At 42.2% G+C, this 21,642-nt stretch overlaps 1 protein-coding gene across 1 annotated transcript in view; it reads right to left on the bottom strand.

Annotated features, from left to right (window-relative positions):
- Positions 1 to 3,896: 3,896 nt before the first annotated feature.
- Positions 3,897 to 21,642, bottom strand: part of LOC108784751 (heparan sulfate glucosamine 3-O-sulfotransferase 3B1-like) — a 30,286-nt gene continuing 12,540 nt past the window's right edge. Inside the window, exon 2 of the mRNA XM_018553638.1 lies at positions 3,897 to 4,792. Within this exon, the coding sequence (XP_018409140.1) occupies positions 4,174 to 4,792 (619 nt within the window). The 3' untranslated portion in view covers positions 3,897 to 4,173. The remainder of the gene's footprint in view (positions 4,793 to 21,642) is intronic.

The raw sequence follows: 21,642 nt of genomic DNA, 5'->3' as shown, positions 1-21,642 counted from the left end.
CTCACCTCATAGTTCTCCTTTAACTATCTTTTCAGGAAGAAGCTGGTTTGCATGGGACCTTATTTACAGAGAATACAGATAAAGAAATGACCCTACTTCTGATAAGGTTCACTCGTGTACTGCAGACCCAGAGCAGACAGGTGTTTTGCTTTAATTTGGGACATTTTAAGCCCAATTCAAGTTTTTAAAAATATACATTGCCCAGACCTAGATAAAGTTGATGTATAGCCAAACCTTTTTTTTTTTAGTTTTAGATGGAGAAGTGTTAAAAGCCTATCAATTTTTTTTTTGTTGCTGACTGTGTTGCTTTTACTCCCTGTTCTGGTGATCCAACAGGAAATGAGAGGAAATCTCTCCCAAGTGAACGGAATTCCCATCTTAGAGAATTTTTGCAGGAACATGTGTTCCTATTGCAGGATTTTTCCCTCACCTCTTGCTCTGACATTTCAAAATGTTTGAGTTTTCTATTCGATAAGGACACAGACAGCAATCAATACTTGCTTAAAAAAAATTGACCATACATTTTAAAAAAAGCTTTCATTGCAATACTCACCTTCAATACAGCACTGTTTGCCACAGAAAGTCAACGCCTCCACTAGGAATCGCTCTTTCTTTTTAAATTCAGAGTAATTTTACCATGACAGCCTGTGAGTCATGGACACACCCCTATGGGTAGTCATGACCCCAGCCTGGGAGAAACAAAATTGGAAACGGAAGCGGCACTACCTAGCGCAATAAAATTTGGTGGAACAAGGTTTGTATAAATGTAATACACTCACCTGTGGCTGGGTGGGCGCTTGCTTGAAACAATCAGAGTGGAGCGGTGGGATCAGCTCCTCTCTTGCTGGGATCAGCTGGGTTTACACTATTGCTGCACAGAATGGCCACTGCTGATCCTGCTCAAGAAGGAGGAGGATCCATCATGTTACATAACCAGCCAGAAGACCTCTAGATTTAGGGCTTGTGTCAAGATATGGTTTGACCAGTTTGGCGTGGAGCCACTCGCATGGCCTGCCCTGACCTGACCTGACCTCAAGCTTCGTTAAAACACTTTTAAGATGAGTTGAAATGCAGATTGCGAGCTAGGCCTTCTTGTCCAATTTCAGTACCTGACCCCACAAATGTTCTAATTCCTACAGACCCCTTCCAAAATCTTAAGGGAAGCCTTCGTAGAAGAGTGAAGGCTGTTTAAGCCACAAAAGTGGGATGATGACTCCATTTTAATGGTCATAGTTTTCGGAATGCAATGGTGTCCAGACATTTTTGATCATATGCAGTGGTACCTCGGTTCACTTCTGTTCGCGAACAGAAACTGTTTGCGAACAATTCAGTTTGCGAACAGGAAGTTCGGCAAAATTTTGCTTCCGTCCGCGAACTTCGCATCGGATGACGAACACGACCGCAGCCATCTTCCCCGCTCTGACACATGGTCGTGGCTTCCTCTAGTCGAGATCGCGGTCTGATCAGTTTGATTCGGTTCACGACCAGAATGGCGGAACGAATTAAGTTCGTGAACCGAGGTAAAACTGTAGTTTATTTTTGCATTTGAATTCCCAGCTCCTCCCACCTGCTATGGCAATTAATCTTTTGGATGCATTTTTATTTTGCATTGTGGATTGTGTAGTAAGATGACCGAGATTCCATGGCGTCTTACCACTTGATATCTCAAGGGAAATATGAAGTCAGCATTGTTTTCCTACAGTTAAAACATCAGTTTGCCATGCATTGACCATTTGAAGTTCAGGTTTATAGGGTAAAAACTTTCAAAACAGTTATTGCGACAAAATAGTCTTAACGCCCTTTTTATCTTGGCAAAATATAGTTTTATTTGCTCATACAAAGACATAGTATGAATTTTCAGAACACAATCTTCTTTTATAAACATTTTTCCTGTGTAAAATTAATTTTGTATGGTACATACCACAAAATACTTGATTTTACAATGTACATTTTTTTTCTATTTTGCAACGTGTTTCATATTCTTTTTCCATATATATATATATTTACTTATATATTTATATAAATTTGCTATTTCTAAAGTAACAGGTTACAAAAGGGAAAAAAAACAAAAACAACAAAACAAATAAAATGCATATGGCTGAATAAAACTCAACCACTATGTCAAATGTGCGAAATCTAACCACGGAACCCTCTTTGTAGGATGCAGATCTGGCAGTGCTTTCAGCACAAAACCAGCAACTAGGCCCGGTCTCCATGGCAACCAAGGCATACGATAGATTAGGGAGTCCTGCTAAGTAGGTCTCGGTATTGGATTGGTGTCGTGGCTGCATTCTAAAGGGCAAAATAACATTTTTCATTTTGTTAATTTAAATACTTCTAGATATCTGCATAGCCACTTCTTTTATTTTTTTAGCAGCAGTGTAAAAATTACAACTTACAGCCGTTGAAACAAAACACGTTGTACCCTTTACACTTAGTACACGGGACAGCTGACCAGCCCCAGGATAGGACGTGTGCTAGATTTCAGTGGGGAAAGCAGCTTGCGAAAAGGATGTGCAGTAACTCTTACAATCTCGGGCTTAACACCCAACAAAATGGCCATCAAGTGGAGAGCGAGGAGATGTCATGGCTTACTTTTAGCTCATCCTATAATGCTAAAAATGTAATACGAAAATGATAAAATGCCTTGAACGTCAATTTTGCTGTGATGCTGTAAATATTCTTAGGGTATTGGAAAGATGAGTATAATAGGCCTAACTCTAAGATTCTGTAAATGTCGGATATTATCAAATATAGTTTAACAAACAGAAATATTCGGAAATCGATATCACTTTGTGGCGAATGTATGTATGAATAAGTTTGTTTAGTCTAGAAATGTCTGTGTTTCCTTAATTCCTACCTCGTTCTTGGCCTTTTTCACCAAAACAGGAAGTGAGTGGACATGGCACAGCAATAAAAGCACATATAACCAGTAAAATGGGGTTGTGTGCAAGAACAGCTCTTACAGGAGAGATTTTGTCCAGTTCTTGTCTCAGAGATGGTAGTTTCTGGGACAAGAAATATCCCCAATGGGTACCTAGAAATTAATAAAACCTGGCAGAGGTTTTAACCATTCCTCCACTCTATCCAACAAAATTTTCAAAAATTGGCTGGAATTGCAATTAGGGAAAAGTTAGAAACTACGTAAACTACGAATTGCCATTTTATGAGAATTTTCATCCAGTGACAGCAATAGTGCAATTGGCTGTTACGCAATTGATTGTAATTAGGAAAGATGTATTGTCATTTTTTTCCCCCCCTAATGCAATCTGCCATACCGATCACAGGGTGAGGAAGTTGATCAAATAGTATAGAAAATGTAAAGAAAAACAAGTTTCTTTTCTGATGCATAGAAGTTTTGTAAAGCTGGAAGACTTGGGTCATTATTGATTGCCACCAAATGGACCACAAATGATTGACCGTGCAAAAAAAATAAAATTCTTGCAAAAAGACTTTGTGGTGCGTTAAAGTGTATTCCCAAATACTGGCTGCAATTGCTAGTGTTACCAAAGTTCTTCATCCTACCTGGTATAAGTTGACCCATGTTATTCTCCCTATTTCAAGGCAGCATAAATAAGACTGGCCCACCACAAGTCAGCTTAAAAAACCAGACAACCTCCATTTTGTTTTGTAGCCGTATACACTAGCCTTCTGGAAAAAAAAGTAATTTTTACTATTCGTCATGTGATTATCTTGGATTGTGGCACCATAGTATAAAAGATTTCAAGTTATCTTCCACCACCAAACATCTGATCTTTTCTCCATACACGCTTGAAAGAGATTGAACATAGGACTTTGAGCTGAAGGCTATAAAACCAACAAGCGTGTGAGAGAGATTTCAATACCCGTAAACATAAAATACCAAGATATATTATTGTGCTTTTAATTTTTTTTCCCCCCTCAAAACATGACCGCAGCAAGAGCACCATTAACAGATATGTAAAATGGGGATGGATAACCCTTTAATACCGATCTCCATAGATGCAAGGGTTATGCATGATGGAATGTTAACACTATGGGCAAACAAGAAACCACGTGGTTAGGCAGCTTAGTGAATTAATTGCTTAGGAATTACAAATAAATTATAATAAAATAGATCTCTGTACATTTTATACAGGCACACATATAAACATGTGTTTAACTTCGCACAAAGCTAGGACCTCTGATGAACCTTCAGTCCCAGCCAAAGTTGTGCCCAGTCATTTGGTAGAACTTCATATTGAATGGCCTGTAGAATTCCCGTAGTCTCTGGACCACTTCAGGGGCAATGTTGGGATGAGTTCTGCCCTTGGTTTTACCCAAACAGTGGGGTTTGCTGCTCCCTTCTGCCTTCTTCAAACAAGGAAAACCTTTAGTCTTATTGAAATAAAAATGTTTGTCTGTAATGATCCTTTTGAGCCCCAGAAAATCCTGAACGCGCCCCAGTTCTCCTGCGGGATCGGTGATCAGTCTCTCCCCGCTCACAAACAGGATCTGGCTCATAGGAAAATACTGGAGCCAGTTCTCCAAGTGCTTGGCATAGATGCCAATCTGGATGGCACTCCATGAAATATCGATAAGACCCGTAGTCCTATTTTTAAACGTCAGGCTCTCGAAAGTAGGGATGTCGGGCCTCTTGGACAACGTCTGGGTGTAATCCGATATGACTCGAGTCACAGGGTCCCTCACCACCACAATAAGCTTGGCGTCCTTCGACATGGCCGAAATACGAGCCGGGGCCTCCTTGGTCACAAAATAACTGGGCGTTTTCTCCATGGTAATCTGGCCATCGAGAGTCCGTGGCATCAAGTCCCTGTCAGAGAGAAACGAAAAGGTAATTAATTTTACCATCAAACCTCTGAAAAATTACCACAATGATTATAAGTAGGGCAGCCTAAGTTTGAAATGAACCTACACAAACAGAAGGTAGACATTCATCCATAATGTGATCCATTTACACCTCATATACATGAGGTCAAGGCCCAATTGTCCTTTGAATGCATTGAAGACATTTTAGTGGATTGAATAATCAGTCAGAAGAACCCTAAGTAACAGAGAAAATAGTCTGTTGGTTGTGTTAGCTGATCATTTGCATATGTAAATACAGAGTTTTTGTTGTCCTAAATTAAAGTATGCGGTTTTTACGGGGGAAAAAATTGATAATTTGTACTGAAAGCAGAACTTCACATTTTTAGTAGGCGACCTGCAGCTGTGCAGTAAGATTTTAGCATTTAAGTGGTTAAAGCTGCAGGCAAGACCCATCTTTTTGACAAATGACACCTAGTTAGAAGCTTTGAGCTAATGTCTGCCTGACTTATTTGCACAGCTTCAAGATGGATTGACCCATTTAGCTAATTAACTGCTGTATGGCGGGGTGGAAGTGTGGTTCTTTTTCCTCTCTTCATTAAATAAGTAAAGAGTTATGTGAGGTTCAGAGAAAGGACTGGCGTGGTATGGAGGTCATTGGGATGGGACAGCCATTGGGACGCAGCTGTACTATTAGGCCAGGCTCACATGGCTCAGGCTGGATTCACAGCTATTCTGTTGGGTTGGAAGCAGCCTGAACATTCTATGGCACAGAGAAAGGAAGACTTGTGTGTACTGAGCCTTTTTGCTTAGTTTATGGTATCTAAACCCCTGTTTGGAGGGTGTTTGGCGGAGGTCAGGACCTGCTGAGCTTTCCATATAAGCTGCTGTGTGAAAGAGGCCTTAGGATTCTGGCTAAGATTCCCGATTAATGCAAACAGAGCAGAAACATGTGGTACAAAATGGAATCCGTACTGAAAGCATCTCTTTTGAGACTTGAAGCCCTCTAGCAAAAATTTTTATGATGCTCTTGTTAAAGGTTTAGAACCTCTGAAAGGTTTTAATTGTTGTGTTCTCACTTCCTGTTCTGACATGTAGACAGGAAGTGAGTGGACATATCCCCACACAGACAGCAATAAAAGGTTGATAGAGGTGTTAATTATTCTCCATTTTATCTTAAACAATTGTGGACTGTAAAATGAAAGAACAATTCTATCCCGTGCAGCATAAAAACAAAAGACATTACTGAGACATGAGTAGCCCCTAGGGAATTCATAGCCTGTCCTTTGGTTGAACAAAAAAAAAATGGCTGCCTTGACCCTCCCCGAAGCCAGATGCAAAGGATATGAAAATGCAGGCCACAATTAAAAAGCATAATCCCATATTATATTTAATAAAGATGGCCATATCTATTATATGGATGACTGCCATCCATGAGGATTTGAGATTAACAGAACAGCAGATAATTTGGTGCATTTTCCATACTTGTTCCCATGACAAGGTTGTCTCTTGTGTGGGGTGGGGGGTTAGTTGGTTGTCTGTGACAGGTACAAATTGTCTGGGGTGGAGAAGTGTTCTTGTACAATTTACACCTTAATCCTGAAATGTCTTCACAGAATTGTGCAGGTGTTGGCCGTCACTTATGTTATTATCCCTGTGAGAAAATTGTGACAGAAATACACTCGCAATCTTTATTTTAAATGGATGCTATTTTCGGTATAGTGCGCCGCAGCACAATGCAGCCAGGAATGGCGGCCATGGGCTGCTGGGATATTGAGTTCCTGACCCTCAGTAGAGCCACGGGCCACTCAAGTGTGATTTGCCAAACTATGACCTGGCCACAGTTGAATGAAGAGGTATGATCCGACAACTCTTTCCTTGTCTTTTAGCAGACTGTCCTATACACTTGTGATTCGGCCTAGTGTATATACTTTTACCTATGGAGGAGCAGCCAGGTAATTTGGACATCTGCCTTTTGATCTTTGAACTTGCCCATGATATCAATCAGCTGGGTGTGTTTGCTGACATGCATCTGTTACCCAATGTGGCCAAAAACTATGGCTTCTATGGAGACACTTGTTCCCATGTCAAATGACACTGGAGAGGTATCCTCTCACTTCCTGTTGAGTCTACAGGATGGGAAGTGAAGGGAGATTTTCACCTAACAGACTAATTTTTTTTAAACCCTACTTTACTTTCCCCCCAAAAAAGTTTTGGATTTAGATAAACTTTAAAGTATATGTATCAGCCCTGCTCAGTTCTACTATGTGAACAACAGAACACACCATATAGAAATATTTTTTTAAATTATTTTTCGATATGCTGTGTGAATGGGAACACGTATAGAAGGGGTTTTCTTAAATTTGACTGCAAAAGTACACATTTAGCTGCTTTTCCTTTGTTCTCTCTTGGTAAAAAACAAAACAAAAAAAAAAAAACTCAGGTTTAACACACAGATTGAAGAAGGCAATCATACATGGCAATAAACTTAACGCAAGTCCAGAAGTACACTATCGCCAGACTTAAATCTAGTTTATGTATCATCCGGGCATTTAACAGAGCGATTAAATAACGAGGAGCCTCTTAGTGCCGTAATAAAAAGGGAACAATAGCAGCTAACGCAGGCCAAACGGCACTTCGTCTCCTTGAAAACGCCACAAATGAAGCCATTTCTTCATCCAATTACATCCTTTTTGCTCGTCTTCCCTTGGATAACGGCCGTCAGCTCGGCGTAGAGCAGATTGCTAAATTGCCTCAAATTACTGTAAACTCTCTGCAGATTGCCGGGCCTCGTTTCCCAAATTGTTTGCTAACACACGCATTAACCCATGCTGCCTGGCATTTAAAATTAGGCGAAAATACCAGCTGAGAGGAAGATGGCAGAGCGGCATCTATCATCTGTGATGGATTGTAAACAATTCTGCTGTCTCATATTTCATAGGCAGCGCCAACGTGCTGGCATGATAAAGTACATGTTGCACCTGGCAGCCGTTCCACATGCTTACTGCTGATGTATGAACACTAGAAGCTTTTATTTTAATACAGGGTGAGTAACCCCTTGCAACCAGTCAGCTTCCTTACTCTACCCATTCATTGCAGAATAATAATAAGCCTTGATTGGGTGCCAAGGGTCATAGCTCATTACTTATTATTATCAGCATACTAGCTTACATTCTAAGGGTAGGTTCACGCCTAGGCGATTTATCGCGCAAAACACAGATTCACATTGAAGTCAATGGAGGCTGTTCACTCCTTCGCGGTTTGTCGCGCGGACGAAATCGCCTGTCGCGCAAAGAGGTGCGGGAGCTATTTTCGGCCGGTTGTCATGCGGTTTGGGTCCCATAGACATCTCTATGCATTGAAAACTGTGCAGTTTTCAATGAACAGTCACGCAAACACCACAACCACGTGAAAACAGCTCAGCAGCTCAATCGCCTATGTGTGAACCTAGCCTAAAAGTGATCCTAAAACCAAGAACCAATATGTAATATATTGCAGCTTGCACGTCCCTTTGGTGTGGTGGCTGAATTTGTTTTTTTCCAGGATTTTGTTTTCCTTTTTATGTTAGCTGGTGTTCTTGCCAATAACACACTTGTCCTTGGGTGACAACACTCACTTACCATACTGTACGGTGTAGCAGCATTGTCACCCTAGGGCAGAAAGTATTAGGACTGCTGGATACCCTCTTCCTTCCTCATTTCCATAACATAGGGGAATGTGTTCTGAAGTTCACAGAAAATGCTGACAACAACATAACTGATAAAGAGTGTGGCAAAAGCAGCGAGCACGGGAAGTTGTCAGCTCACAAGATTTCTGGTGGGATCAACAGGTATTTTTTGCACTTATAAAACAGATATGACAAAATACTTTCAGTGGTATAGTTAAGAAACCGAAAGGCAGGAAATAAGAGATCATCACTGTTAGGGTTTCCATACCTACTAGAAATAGAAAAAACAGCTAGTACTTGGTTATATCACAGATCCTAATGAGTTGAGCCCCCTTTCACAGGGGCGTTCTGTATCTTTATCCTGTCAGTCTGTTTTTGACCTGTGCTTAGACAAATCACAAATGGACGGCTTCCTATGGGATCGGTTCATTCAGTTTTGTCTGACTGAATGCAATAAGTTTGATTCCAGGTCCGATTTTGCAGACCCAAGTGGAAAGGGATGGACGTAAACAGATATCAACACATGAACGTCCGCCTACATCTGCCTATCCATAGGGATTACAGGAACCATTTTCATCCATCACAAGATGGAGGGGGATCGGAAGGGATACAAACGTCACATATGTGGCATCTGTTTTCGTTCTGATGCAACTCGGTAAGGGATCCATCTATGTTGATTGAATTGTAATCAAAATGGTGCTTAAAATGTTTTTTTTAAAGACAAACTTATAAAAGAGATCAGTTTGATATAAATAATCCTGACCGTGTGTATTAAGGTGTCAAAAAACTTTCTTTCTATACGTTTGTGGTTACATATGTACAGGGGCACATTTTCACACTACAAATGTAGGCACAAACACTTGTATGATCAATAAAGGATAATCCATGTTCTGATCAAACAAATAATAAATGTAATAAATCCAAATAATATCTTTAGATATCGTAACAGGCAGCCTTCTTGTGACCGAGGATCACCCCATAAGCCTGCAGTTAGAGGTAATAGGTGTTTAGATTGAGTGAAAAATAAGATTGAAGAAAATAGGTCACCAGCACTCCATAAGTTAAAATGAATGAGTCCTTTTAATGGACAATGATGTCACAGAAATCCAATGATGTCACAGAAACGTCGGCTCATGTTGGATTTCTGTGACATCATTGTCCATTAAAAGGACTCATTCATTTTAACTTATGGAGTGCTGGTGACCTATTTTCTTCAATCTTGTGTTTTGCACGGTGCCATCCGTGAAGTTACTTCGAGCACCATTTATTTGATTGTTGGCCGGGACTGCTGAAAGGTGTGCGGAGGGCACCTCCATCAATTGAGTGAAAAATAAGACACCTCCTTGACCAAACAGCAGCCATAATGATTTATTTCCAAAAATGTGGTTATCTGTAACCCTCCAGCTCTTCTCCTCATCCATCAGACTAATTACCTTTTAGATGTCCTGGCGTGTTTGTATTACCTCACTAATCCACTGAGGGAGGCTCCTCCATCACAATACACCTGACACTTGATAACCTACATAAAGCACAATGGCCCATCCCTCCACCATAACAACAAAGACCATAGACACGTAGAAATAACAAAGGCAAAAGGTGACTCGCCTAACTGGATGGGACTTTGAAGGGAAACTACTAAAGGTTTAAGACTTGAAATAAAATCTAATTCAGAAAGGGTTCCCCCACCCCTACCATTTCCTCTATTTCATATCATAAAACTTCAATCCCTTCTCCAATGTTTACTAGGCCTTTGTGATCTGAAAGAACAACTTAAGCTGGCCATACACCAGGGCACCACACAGGCCATACTTTGACAACTCTACTGCAGGGAATAGAAGGTGAAATTGAGTTGTCAGAGTTTTTCCCTTCACTCGTGATACCTATTGGGCCTTTTATACAGGCCAGCAGTGGAGGTTGTGGCAGTGGTTATCAACGAGGTATAGGGGGCCCCTGACATCACCAAATGGCCACACATAATGTTCAGTTTACAGTATATACAGTGGTGCCTCGGTTCACGAATGCTTCTGTTCGCGAACAGGAAGTTCGGCAAAATTTTGCTTCCGTTCGAGAACTCCACATTGGGTGACGAACACAACCGCAGCCATCTTCCCTGCTCTGACACATGGTCTTGGCTTCCTCTAGTCGAGATCACAGTTTGATCACAGTTTGATTCAGTTCGCGACCAGAATCGTGGAACGAATTAAGTGAACCGAGGTACCACTGTATAATGCTAGAAAGGACGGCCAGACTGCAGATATAGTAGAAGCAATGATGGTCAAAGAGTGCGGTAGGGCTTAAGGTTTGGCTGGAGCCTGAAGCCGTGCTGTGGAAGAAATTGGGGACATGTAACATGAGGCAACTAGAATCACTGCTATTACCCCTTTTACAAATCAATGTTCCATCTCATGCTACAGACTGATGGGGTTTAAGGACTGCCTGTGGCCCTTGGTCCTCAAGTTGGGGACCAAGAACGTCATGATGATTGGACATGTATGTGGAGCACTGGGGATATCCCACCTCTCTGCTCTTGTTAAGGCCTAGAAAATTGTCAGTCTACATAATTTTCAGAGGAAGATTGCTAATCCCGGCTATCGTATCAAGTGTTGAAATAGGCCTTTTATTAGGCATTTGCATTAGAACTGTCTAACAGCGACTGTGGATAGATAGGCAGACTTTATTATCAGTCTCTTAACAGCTTTGCTCTGTATTTTACATCCTGTCGGCAGACAGTAATTAACAGATCCATATGCGTCAGTCATTTTGCTTTTGCAGAAATTTGCAATTCTCCAGGAATCAGCATGAACTGTTCAAAGTCACACAATGCAGCCATCCTTGTGTGCAAAAGCTTTTAGGACACATAAAAGGCTGACATGTCAGATCCTGCGGGGACGAACCGTGTTTTGTCCTTCGATGCAGCAGGAGGTTCCTGTTCCCCACAGTTTTGTTTTTTCAACTGTTGCTAGTTGCATTCAGGCAGTCCATAGCTGGCGCTCCCTCCCCGCTCACCCCAGTTACTTATCCACACTACTGTGGCCATCCCCCCCTTTAGTTCTCTGTCTTTTTACCCCTACATGCTCCCCTACACAATCAGCCACAGTGGTTCCCATTGACCAACACTGCCTTCCATTCTTTCTCTCCCTACAAAAGGCTTTGTCAGGCTCCACCACCCCCCTTGTCCATAATCATGGCCACTTAAGCCATTGTGTCTCATCAAGAAGCTGGAACAGGATTGGCTAAGCTTGACTTGACCCATCCTTTTCTTCCCTACTGTTCATTTTCCAGAAAGCTCCTCTCTGCATGGACTGGCTGATTGAACAAGCTCATCTTTTAATAGATTTTTAAAAAAAGGATGCGATTAATAGTCCTCTTTGCAGCAAAGTTCGTGTCCGTTGATTGTTTAACATCACCCCGCTCTGTGTGTCTCTCTGTGTGCCATTACACAAACATAATACTGAAACTTCAAAACAAACATTAATTATCAAGATGGATACTTTTCTCAGAGAGGATAATAACAAATGAGATGTAAATGTGCATTGGACATCATAAAACATCAAGGCTTTTACCCCTAAGGCTAGGTTCAGATATTGCCAATTCAATGGGGTTATATTCGCGTGGCAATCGCTGAAAAAAGGTAAAAAGTACTTCTATTTGCGACATGCACCACACTTTTTTTTGAACCACGATTGTACGCGATTGCACGGGCGGGATCACGGCGGGGAACCGCGCAATCTGCCTGGCGCGACTGGGGTGCCATTAGAAAATAATGGCACCTCCAGCGCGATCAGGTGAAGGCCGCACGGTCACGGATCGCCCTAGTGTGATCACTAGTGCGGTTTTAGGGGGAAATTTCACAATGTTTCATGTTTTTTCCCCCTTCTCTTTGTACTGCTGTATCTCCTCAGGCACTAACTTCATCGTCAGCTGCACATCATTGTTCAGAACCGACTTCCTGATAGTGGCAACGGTGAAGCGTGCCTGTGCAATGTGTGTTGGCATAGGTGCACAATTGGGAGACAGTTGTCAACTTATAACAGGAAGTGTCTGAACAAGGACATTTTAGGGCAGGATCACCAGAAGCTGTTTTAGTCTCCTTTCACACTTTTCCTATTATCTTCATGTCCTTTTTTTAGCATGGTTTTGTTGCATGTTTTTCATGCACTCCCATTAAACTCTATGGAGCTAAAATTGCACTGCAGCACCAATAGAAGCACCCATAGGTTCGGACGCATAGGTCTGAACATTTAAAAAAAAAAAAAAATGGGATTCCTTCTGTCACGTGACGGCTGAAGCTCTTCAAGTCGCACCAGTGTGAACGGGGACTGAAAATGTTAAAGCTTATATGAGATTTTAATGATTGGGTTTGGGTTTACTTTACCTTGGCGCACACGAGGTGGCCCGTATGGGATAATGAAGTATGTCACTAAAGCGTAACTCCAGACAAAACTTTGGAAACCGCAGGGAAGGGTTATTATTATTATACAGGATTTATATAGCGCCAACAGTTTGCGCATCGCTTTATAATCTCGGTCAGGTCTTTCGAGTTTGGTTCCCACCTAAGTGGCAGGTATAGAAGTTCCCTACCTGTCACGTCTGTGAGTGGTCACCATTGGAAGATGTTACCCTCAACTCCTGCTCTGGTAACGAATGTGGACTTCTGACTTGGTGATAATACTTGGGCAGGATGTAAAAGTGAATCTTCTCTGAGGAGGCACAGACATCAGTAAAAACCTGACGGTTTCTAAAACCTCCCCACTCTACCTAAAACTAAAAAGGTTGTGGCTAAAGTCAAGCTTTAAGCAAATAGTGACTAATAACCAGTTTATTTCCTTTTGTTGTAGTGGAACAGCAAGCACCCTCCATGACCCAGTGACTGGCCACAAGAATAGCAAGAAAGCCAGGCAGATGACATTAAGTGCCGATGCACACCTAGGCGACACCCAGGTGTGCACCGATCGCACTGTGGGTGCCATTATTTACCAATGGCACCCCATTTTCTGCGATACGCGATGCGCGGCTGTTTTAAAAACTGCGCAAATCCGCCCCGCGCGACTGGGGTGCCATTGGAAAATAATGGCACCCACAGCGCGATCGGTGCACACCTGGGTGTCGCCTAGGTGTGCACCGGCACTTAATGTCATCTGCCTGGCTTTCTTGCTATTCTTGTGGCCAGTCACCAGAATGAGGTGCCGCCTAGGTGTGCACCGGCCGTAACAGTAAAAGGTCAGTAATAAAAGCTGGTCAAGTTTGCTTTCAAAGCTGGACTCTGGGCAGCTCTGTAATCATTAATACATCACTGAGTATATATTTTTTTTTTTCAGTACCGGTACCTGAATTTGACTTGGTATCAGCCTCTTGCAGCCTCTGTACAGCAGAGCTCTTACTGGGAGTGGGAGAAGCAGCACAAGGAGCCAAGAAGCAGTGCTGCTGTGCTCATCTGCTAACAAGGGGAAATGATGATAGATGGAGAAATGACCTCATCACTGTGCTGCTTCTTTCACTGTACAGTCACAAGGCAGGGGGAGAGACATAACCTATAAGTGTTACTGAATTGCAGCAAAAAAAAAGAAAGTCAGGTCCCATACCAGACAGGGCTGTACAGAACTGGGTATATCTCAGGACAGGTAAAATATCTCCCTCATATGCATTTCACTTGTGTAATTAGCGGTTTCCCTGGAGTTCAGCTTTAATATGATCTGTACTCTCCTATCAGTTTATCATCAAAATAAATAAAACGAGACAGCACACGGCAGCCATTTTGTTTTGTCGCTCGGCAATTACACTATTTATAGGAGTTTCATTTTAAAGTAATTACTTTTAATAACCTACCAAAATGAGTAGAGCATTAAAGAGGCCAAAGGGCCCAGAATGTCACATACAAGATGATGAATTTCCCTAATTAGATCACCCTTTGCCGTAGAATTGCTGAGTTGTATTTTCCTAAAGTACGAGTTCAGCTCTCAAAATGCCTTTCCGGCCCCAAGACCTCGGATGCCGGACGCCATTTGCAATTGTCTTTCTGTCCTTTCTGCCACAAGAGCCAAGGAGCTTAGATGTTGTATGTAGAGATTACAGGTAAAGCTTCCGATCTGACACACATTTTCTAACATTCTCCCGTCAATGTTCAATACTGTAAAGAACTCCAAACTTGTGCAAAAAACGTACCTTTACAGTGGGGCTACCCCGGCACTGCAAGGGTTAAGTGCTCGATTTGGTCTAGAGGGCTTAAATAAAGCAGATATACTCTCCTGATCCTCAGTCCCACCGGGCTGCTTGACCAGTTTCTGCAGCCACTTCTTCCCCCGGGCTCCAACGGTCTTAAGGACTGCGGACCTCGTCGCATCTAATGCAGGTCCATTGACTTGCATTTGACATGAGGACACTGAGGCCCATTCCATAGTCAGAGCAAAAGGGGGAAAGAGGTGAGCGTTGTCCACCGCAGGACAGGATCAGGTGACTATATCTACTCTATTTGAGCCCCTTAGACGAAACAAGCACTTAACCCTTGCAGTGCCGGGGTAGCCCCACTGCGAAGGTAAGCTTTATAAATTCTTCTGAGTTTTTTTTTTTTAATACCGCTCATACCCACCCTTCCCATTGGAGTCTCACTCCTCCTGTTTCAGCTGTATTATCCAATAATATAAATGAAAAGAGATCCAGCCTTGATGGGCTCAGCATAACTGGTAGGAATGTTACAGCCAGCGTCTCCACCTTCTTCACAAAGCCTGAAAAAAATCTCCTTGGGTCAACTAACCGTTTAACACAACGGTGTAAATGAATCAGCGCTGGCTTCATTGTGTGAGTCATTGCTGAGCCTGATGAAGGGGACCCTGCGTGGCCCCGAAAGCGCTTGTTCTGGTGACATGACGTTTCAGTAAATGAACACTTTGGATTTCAAATGATTCTGGTGTGCTGGTGATATCTATCTACAATGACAGTGAGATAGCACACTCGCTCCTCTAGGTGTAGGAAACACTGTGTCCAAGACAAAGCAACACTAAGTAGCTGTACATTTAGTTTGCTTCATGCATTGTGTATCATAAACTATCGTTGTGTCTATTTTCTTTCCAAAATACTGTTTTCCCCTTTTTTTCATCCTGTGTTACATCTCAGTGCTGCTGATCTCCTGTAGACTGTTTGCAGCCAGTCCAGAGATGGCTGCATGACTTTTATCAGGGTAGGTTTTTATGATGGTGACCACAGAGGATTATTCCTTGTGTAGTCACTTGTAGCCTCCATTGGAAGCCCATGTGACCGGGTGAAAATGCAAGAGCACAACAGGGAGACATGGACAGAGAGTTTCACTCTATCACAGGAAGCGCCCGAAAAGGCACCTCCATGGCAGGATCCTCAGGGATTATTTTAATGAAAGCTGCAGATTCAAAAAGATTGAACATTACTTTTAAAATGACTTGAATATCTTAAAGCTTATGTGACTAGGATTAGCTCTACACGAACTTTATGCAGCAACATAGGTGAGGACAAAAGGTCAGGGTGGTGGAACAAGTTCACACAGACACCGCTGTAGGAGTGATGGAGACAATGGCAATGGTTGGAAAGCCTCGCCCTGTCGCAATTGGTTTCACCCTCCAAAATAAGGCCCGTGTCAGGGTTCTCCATTTACACCTTCTTCCCCTAATTCACAAAGTATAAACACGAATGCTCAGTTGACTGTCTAAAACTAAAGATGGAGGAGCCCTCCGCACACCTCAAAGCAGTCCCGGCCAATAAGAAAAGTGGTGCTCGCAGTGATATTTTACCACGGACGTCTTTCTGCCTTGATTTGGCTTTTTTTGGATTTCTGTGATGTTTTTGTCCGATAAAAAGGACATATTTATCTTTATTATTGAGTGCTGGTGATCTGCTCCTTTTCCTGTCTAATACTAAAGACATTTTTAAATGGTCCGATCGTTCCTCCTTACACCCAGCCATCCACTGAAGTCTCCGCCCAGGTGTTACATTTCAGCAATAACAGACTTTACACTTTCCACCTACCAAATAAAAAAAAAAAAACACACACGTCTGCCACAGTCTCTGGAAGAGCTCTCTTGCATTTGGCAAGTGCTAAATCTTTTTTTTTTTTGTTGGTAGCAGCGCGTCCCATTTCCTGAAATCCTTGTTTGGTATGTATTAATTGGGGAGGAGGGCTGGTGCCAGGCTCCATGGGTAACGATTTTGGCTAATTACAAGTCTGGGATTTTAATAAGAGGCTGTGTGTTTTTCTCCCCTACTCATACAGGACAAGGTTCAGACACACAAAATACCGACTTGTCAAGTTCCTTCGCTCGAATTTGGTTTAGATTAGGACTGAGAAGTTGTTGGAGGGGGATCAGTCCGTGAGTTAGAGTTAGCTAATTATAACAAATATTTTCCTCCCTGTACGTGTCCGTTGCTCCAAACAGGTGATGCGTTTGAGCGATAGATCGCCATTACACGTCCCCCCCTTTTAATATGGTTTCTGGATTCGTCCGCGGCGCTTTTTGGCTCCTTCGGCCGCGATGGGGCGAAAAGCACATTTTTAAAACCCCCTGATGCATGACAAAAACGCGCATCTGATATCAAGTTGGCTGTATAAATAGGTTAAATCACAGCTAACCAGCTGTTTTTACATACACGAGGGGATTTGCGTGCTTGAAGAATGCTCGGGGAAAAAAAGAAAAAAACAGGAATTCTTGAAAAAAAAATAAAAACCAACACAGCCACTTCAGGGGCTATAAAATAAATTTTTAAGAGAAACCACGAACAAAATAAACAAGTTATATAGACTACAAAACTAACTTGAAAGTTTCCATGTAGAATATTGAGAGATTTCACAGCTCTACGCGACCTCAAAGTAAAGCAAGATGGCGTATTTAATAAGGCAGTTCAATGAACACCGTGCAAAATACACAGTAGCCAATTAAGAGTTCAGAAGATGATAAATGTCAATACTTCAAGTGGTCATACACCAGAACACAGACTCCTGGGTAGTTTTTTTTTTTTTTTAAAGGGCTCAGGAAGTAATTAGGCGAAACTTCAGTTTGGAAAAAATAAAATATAAATAGCCCAACATGTGAGACATTTTTTAAAAAAGCTCTTGCTGCAATACTCACCAATTCTCCAGCGCTGTCCTCCGCTGGCCGCACCTGTTGTCCAGCCACTGATCCTCTTCCAGGTTAAATGAGGCCCAGCATCAGTTAACCAACATCCAGTGAGCCCGGGGTGCCATGGACACAACCCCTGGGGGTGTGTCACCGTGTCGGCTTGGGCTCACAGTACAGTAATGCAAAAAGCACACTTTGCAGCATGAAAGACTACCCGCTGCAGGAAGAAGCGGCCTGGGATGGGGATGTCATGATGCTGAATTTTTGGTATTAAGTATATAGGTTTTAAAAAATAATTTAAGATAAATATCTGCTTTACAGTAGATGGCAAGGTTAAAAATGCTAAAAGCATGAATAGCACAACACTACACACTATCTACGCTGTTTTCTAAAAATTGCCAACCAGATTCCTTTTTTCCCTGAGCTTTTCTTATGGTCATGTGACTGCTCAGCCTCCAAATCATCTTAAAGAAACTCTGTGTGGAGGGCTGACAACACTGCTCTAATTTCAGCACTTGTTTTGCAGTGTTGTCAATCCTCCAAAGAATATGACTTGTTTTGAATTAAAACTGGCAGGATCAAAAAAAGTATAAGGGATGTAAAGGCAGGAAAATATAATGGGTGTGCACACACAATAATGCCCTCTTTATATGCATAAATAAATAAGTTACACTTCAATATCTCCTATAATAATAATAAACCTAAAATGCAAGTTTTCACAGAAGACTACTACGTCCCAGATCTGTATAATAAAATCGCCGATTTCTGTACACATTTCCTTTTGCATGGGAGCTGCAACATGTTCTGCATAGTCAGCCATTTTAGGCTAATGGAGTCTTTCCTGTCTTCTGATAGGACAGCATGATAGCTGTGCATAGGATATTCTCTCTTCTGATAGGACAGCATGATAGCTGTGCATAGGATATTCTCTATCTTTTAAGCCCATAAGTTTTATTTCAGGCTCACTTTTAATACATTTTGGAGGCTTTGATGATCAGGCTTACTGGCCCTTTAAAGGAAAGCGCGTAATTTCAGAGGAATAATCGGAATTGGGATCTGTTTGTTGGAAGCACCCGAGGCTATTTGCTTTCTTGAGCAGAGCCATGTCTATACTCCATTAGGGTAATGCCACTGTACACCTCTGGAATAATCCTTCAAAGTTGTGCTAATGATGTCCTCTACTCTAGCCTTTGCCCTCTAATCACAGCACAGATTGTTATCCGACCGCTGCAGCAGCAGGTACCAGGCCCAGGCCTTTAATTACAAGGTCGGAAATAGTAGGACCTGTAATTTGTTAAGGATTAGCTGCGCTTGGGATAGAGCCGGACCTACACTGGCCATTACAGCCAGCACTCGCAGGCCCATGGGTCACCATTCCCATTGACCTCAGCTGTGCCACTGGGCATGAAGCACATTTAAGGCGGCTGTGGTAATACAGCACGGACAGGGGGAAATAAAAACCCTTGAAAAGCCAGCGAAAGAGTCTTGCCGATAGGAAGGATTGGGTGACAATTGGGGTGATTACTTTCCAACCAAAACACAAATGCCTACCAAATGGATGATGCATTTTCTGTATTGGAATTGAATCAGGCGATACATCATTGGTCTCCTTGGGTATCTGCAGAGCACATGGAAATACATGCACTGGAATACTGGACGCATCATAAGAGTCAGATGGCTAGTAAACCTATAACTTGTGTCGAACCATCTACTCTACCAATAATGTATCACCTGATACAATTCCATTACAGAAAATGCATCATTCATTTGGTAGGCATTTGTGTCACTGTCAATGAAGGCACAATTAAAGCTCCTTTTAAATTGTGTGGGCAAAAAAAAATATTCAGTACATCTCACATGCACATTTCCTCCATGTCTCTTACAAAAAAAAGTTCTAAGTAAGGAAAATGACTTGTAGTCCTTCCCAAAGTCCAGCGGGCTTCTAACTTCCTGTAATGAACTGACAACTCAGTGCCACTGCTGCATTGAACACCCAAGCAGTGCTGTCAGCCCTGTCTACCCTCCCCTGCTGGACTGCAAAATACTGCCTCCTCTTCTCATCTCGGTAACATAAGGGGGCGTTTAGCAGAGGAGAACCGGGTCGGGTTGACAACACTGCTTGGGATTGCATTGCAGCAGAGACACTTTTTTTCTGCAAATACAGTGGTACCTCGGTTCACGGACGCTTCTGCTTCTGAACAGGAAGTTTTGCTTCCGTTTGTGAACTCTGCATTGGGTGATTAACGCAACCGCAGCCATCTTCCCTGCTCTGCCACATAGGCGTGGCTTCCTCTAGCCGAGATTGCGGTCTGATCACAGTTTGATTCGGTTCCCGACCAGAATTGTGGAATAAATTAAGTGCGTGAACAGAGGAAGCACTGTACTGATTGCTTGTCTGTCATACTGAGCCTATTGCTTGATTAGTTTGGGTCACTAGCTCAGGTACGGATTCCTGACTTTACTCTGACCTTCCCAATTTGCATATTTGTTCCAGGTCAGTAACTCCATACTCAATCCACACCGGCCAACTATTCTAAAAAGTTATAACTGCTCCTAGACAGGATTGGCTGCACCCTGAATTATAAGTCAGTTTGCATTCTCCTGCTTATCTGCATGGCTGTCGAGTGGTGGGGATGCTGTCTGGTGGTGGAAACTCCTCCTTTCATCAGATTCACCATATCGTTCATGTTATTAATGCTCCCCAGTTGTTGAGCACCTGTTGAGATCAAAGGATCAACCTCCAACTCCAGTTATCTTTTTTTTTTCACTTTATGCTTTACTGAAAAGTATTTTGCGACATTCTTTTTGCATTCCATCCTTAGAAAATACTCGGCCGCAATCTTTTGTCGCTTATAGACTCGTAAAATGATTACAACAGAAGCCAGATTGACCAGTGACCAGTGTTTGCGTATGCTGTTATTACTACAGATGTTTCTGTTTTTTGTGGGTTTTACAGTTTGGTAATAAAGTTTTTGTAAAGGGCAAATAATGCCACATCAGTTTAGAAATGATAAAAAAACAAGTTTACTTTTTTTTAAATGTAAGCTTTCCAGCGAGACTGATTGGCACAGCTTGCGACAAGTGTTTCCTGGCTATGAACAGCCTCAACTATTTGACGTTGTTCAAAGTCCGATCAAATGAAATGTGTTTTGTTTTGTTCTTTATACGTTGGGCGTGATGTTCGCCTGATCCCAGTGTGTGAATCTTGGTCACGAGCGTCGAAATAGCAAAAGCACCACCCCGTGCCACGTCGGAGATATGCCAGAGATTCTGGATAGTTCAGCGATGCAACAGGTGAGGGGGGCCCAGAAATCTGAGCCGAAGAGACAATGTCCTCTGTTTCTAAATAGTACTCAATGGGGGCAAAAGGGCCTTCTTGGGTGTCGCTCCCCCCCATCTATAATATGGATTATCTTTACCATCTGTGCAAATATCTCATACCGTCCTGAGGGGTCAACCAACTATTCCCATGAGAACCCCAACCACTCCTTAAATGCTAGCCAGATCCCTCACCAAACAATCATTTCTTCCATCATAGAAGCAGTATGGCTGATTGAAATTTGTAACTTTTAAGTAGATTTGGATCTATCAAACCATAACTAATCACAATTTACCTGACTCCAATTATTAATTTTTAGAGGTCCTGATACAGTGTTTTTTTATTAACTTTTTCAAAGCTTGAATGTCGTGTCCTAGGCCCAAAACCTGCATTAAACTGTTGGTTCTCCTTTGAGGACTAGCAGTCTGTCAATGTGATCTTTACAACTGCAGTAGCCTCTGGAGATTATCAGATTAGATTATTTGAAAGACAATCAATTCACTTGTAATTAAAGTGACAGAAGATTGACAGTTGTTTTAATTTAGCTGTCGTCTAAAACACGGAAAAGGAGAAAAACTATTTTTTATAGCTGCCATGTAGATGAGAACATTTAATGGGATACATCAGTCTCCTGCTTGTTGAAAGTAATCGGCTTCTCGTCACGTCACTTGCCGAACCGGTAAAATTAGCTTTAGAAATGTGATGCCATTGAGTTCTAACTCACATCCTGAAAATCACATGACACAAGACGGCCACTAAGATGACATGCTGGCAAGAATGGGCTTCATGTA

This window comes from Nanorana parkeri, unplaced genomic scaffold, assembly GCF_000935625.1.
Source record: "Nanorana parkeri isolate BGI_ZX_2015 unplaced genomic scaffold, ASM93562v1 scaffold126, whole genome shotgun sequence".
Classification (NCBI taxonomy): domain Eukaryota; kingdom Metazoa; phylum Chordata; class Amphibia; order Anura; family Dicroglossidae; genus Nanorana; species Nanorana parkeri.
The sequence above is the reverse complement of the archived record's forward strand: the minus strand, read 5'-3'. Positions and strand labels throughout refer to the sequence as shown.